This window comes from Balaenoptera acutorostrata, chromosome 9 (genome assembly GCF_949987535.1).
Source record: "Balaenoptera acutorostrata chromosome 9, mBalAcu1.1, whole genome shotgun sequence".
In the NCBI taxonomy this organism is placed as follows: domain Eukaryota; kingdom Metazoa; phylum Chordata; class Mammalia; order Artiodactyla; family Balaenopteridae; genus Balaenoptera; species Balaenoptera acutorostrata.
Genome location: NC_080072.1, coordinates 73,741,152 through 73,744,270, shown reverse-complemented (window position 1 = coordinate 73,744,270; position 3,119 = coordinate 73,741,152). Strand labels below are relative to the sequence as shown.

Below are 3,119 nucleotides of genomic sequence, written 5' to 3'. Positions count from 1 at the left end.
TCAGAAAGTTTATCAGTTATTATCTGAGTCTCTACTGACCTAATTAGTCAAAAGGGCCTAGTTTGGCAAGAAAAGTGGGAAGGGAAGGGGGAAGAGGAAAAGGAGAGAGACTGGAGAGTAATCAAAGCCCAGGGTTCTTTAGAAGTTCAGCAGCATCCAGAGCCGGCCCACAGGATGGGAGTGTGAGGTAGATTGGGCTCTGGCGACCTCAGCAGGACCTAGTTCCCAGAGCCACTAGAGTGTCCAGTGCATGAAACCTCAGTTTGTGACACAGGAGTTAGCAGTGTCCAAAGATTCCAGGGTCTGGAAGGAAGAACAAACTTTGCAGAATTTGGTAAACACCACGGACCCAGCCCGTCCAGCGGCAGCACAAGAGGCACTCTCACGCAAGACTAGTGACCTGCAAATACCCAAAGCTCTGAAATGTAAATGTGACCAGTCTCAAAGGATCCCCACGCAGGAGCAGTGGGGTAGAAAGACATCCCCTGGGCTTAGGGGACAGGGCCACAACCACAGCCAGAAGCCATGGCGGGATGCTGCAGCCCAGGGCTGAGCGGGGTGGCGCTGTCCGGCGAGGGTGCATCCACAGGCAGGGGCTGAGCCTCTGGGTCCTGATCTGTGTCTAAGGAAAGCCTCCTCTTAGCCCTGGGGGGAGCAGCTGGCTCCTCAGTGCCCTGTTCCCAAGGACGACTACGAGGGCCACATCTTCCAGCTGGGGGGCGATCCGGGGCGGATGGACCTGGGGTCGGCGGCTGGGTCGGGCCGGGCTCCCCGGAGGTGCTGGTGACCGCATCCCCGAACTGGGCGGCAGAGCAAGAACCCCGGGCCGGCGAGGGGCGCCGGGACACAGAACGCGCAGGGACTCGGTGGCTGGTCCCACCGCCCGCGGCTACAGCCCTACGGGGGCGCAGAGCGCGGCGGGGCAGGTGGTGCCTCTGGCCGAGAGCGGCTCCCGCGGGCGCTCGGACCTCCCTCCAGGCGTTCAGGACCTGGCTGTCCGGCGCCGTGGGCTGCGTGTAGTCCACCACGGTCCGGTCCTGCCCGCGTTTCCACAGCTCGTAGCGCTCCGGTTGCAGGATGCGCACGAAGGCGTCCATGGAGAAGGCGACCCGGGCCTCCCCGCAGCTGCACTGCGAGGCCACTTTGCCATAATCGATCCAGCGCGGGGAGGCGAAATTGATGGCTTCCGCGCAGTTGAAGCCATGGTTGAAGCCAGAGTGGTAGCCATAGGGAAAGGTCACCATGAACTCTCCAGCCTCCTGAGTGACCTGATCGAAGGGGATGCCGTTGTCCTTGAGGACCGTGGGCGAGATGAGAGCCACCTTGTGCCGCAGGAAGGCCTCACAGCCCCGCGCGCTGCCCGGGAACAGCTCCCTGGCCAGGCGTTCCAGGCGCCGGCCGTGCTCCGGGGGCACCGCGTACCACGTCTTGGGCTCCCCGAAGTGCAGGTAGTTGATGCTGTAAAGGTCCATGTCCTCCGTGTGCCAGGCGAAGGCGGTCTTCCACATGCCGAAGTACAGGTACGGGGTGTTGACGCCTTCAATGACCACTCCGCACTCCTGCTCCAGCAGGTCCTGAATGGTTCCCAGGTGTCCAAGGTTCCACTGCTCCGTGTTTTGATCGAATAAGGAGCCACTCACGTCCGCACCATATACTGGTGAATCATAGAGGCGTGTTTTCCAATATTTTCGCTCCAGCTCCTTAAAATCAAAGTGTGGTGGAGTCCGGTATTTTGCACTATTTGCTAAGTGGTGGTACTCACCCACGGTCATGGCTTTCTTCTTTTTGTGGTATTGAGTAAACACACCTGCCTGCCCAGAAGTCACCTGCTGGAGGGGAGCGGCTATTAAGATGTCACTGATATCATCATAGGTCTGTCTGGCTTTCCAGTCCTTGGGTGGAATGATCTTCGCCACGCCTGCTCGGTGTGCACCTTGGGATTCCATATAAGCAATGTATTTATCGAAATCATTAAACTCTTCTTTGGTTGGATGAAATACCATTATTCTACAACTTGGGTTCCGGGCCCAGTTCGACTTAGACTTCATAGCTTTCATTAATAAGCAGGAAACTCTCAAGTTCTGATGTATGTTCTGGGCAGGTGAGGATGCTGGAAAACACTACTTTTTCAAAAATGGGTTGGAGTATATCAGCAGGAACCCGCAGTAGACTTTAATGCAATGAGTTGATAATATTTCTTAGGCTTGCTGATTCTCCAGGGGACTCCACGCTGGGCAGAAGCCTTGCTCAGGACTGATGCCGGCTGAGCCTGCAAGTCTGTGATGTCCTTGGTTGACCCTTGGCTCTGTCCTCTTGAGATCTAGTGAATCACCCAGCCCTGGCTGGGTATCCCAAATGCAGTGTCTTCAGGGCAGAATTGAAAACAAAACCTAAAAAGAAAAAGAATAGAGACAGGTTGAAAACTGATGGTTGGAAATAGTTACAAGGGAACTACAAAGAAAACACCACCATGGACTTTAATTGCATATTCAAATAAAGGCTAAAATTTCATAAGTTTGACAATACAAGAAATGGTGTTGTTGTGAACAATGGAAATTCTTGTACTCTAGTAAGGAGAACGGAAATCATTACATTCACTTTGAAAACCTATTTGGACAGTATCCACTAAAATTGAACTTACCCATGTGCTATGATTCATGCCTAGGATATGTGTATGTCTGTGCAATGAAAGTCAAGTCCAAGAATGTTCAGAACAACATGATTTCAGTAGTCAAACACTGGAAACAACGCAAATGCCAGTCAACATTAGAATGGCTAAGTACATTGTAGTATATTCATACAATGGAATACAATACAGGAATGAGATAAACAAAAACTACATGAAAATAAAAGAATAATTCTATAAACATAATACTGAGCAAAATTATCCGGACTCACAAGAATACCTATTCTATGCTTCCATTTATATAAAGATAAAAAGGTACCTATAAGATGATGATATTTTTTGGTACCAACATAATGTATGTTAGAAGTCAGAGTAGTGGTTACCTTTGTGAAAGAGAGAGGTTGTGAGTGGGGCTGTGAGGAAGTCTCTAGAATAATGTGAATATTCTGTTCTGAACCCAGGTACTGGTTACACAGCCATCAGAATGGCTCAT

At 51.6% G+C, this 3,119-nt stretch overlaps 1 protein-coding gene across 1 annotated transcript; it reads right to left on the bottom strand.

The window, feature by feature from the left end:
* Window positions 1–491: 491 nt before the first annotated feature.
* Window positions 492–2,057, bottom strand: LOC130708895 (lysine-specific demethylase 4D-like). The gene has a single exon (XM_057553295.1). It carries the CDS (start codon window positions 2,055–2,057, stop codon window positions 492–494), a length of 1,566 nt encoding a protein of 521 aa, XP_057409278.1.
* Window positions 2,058–3,119: the final 1,062 nt, after the last annotated feature.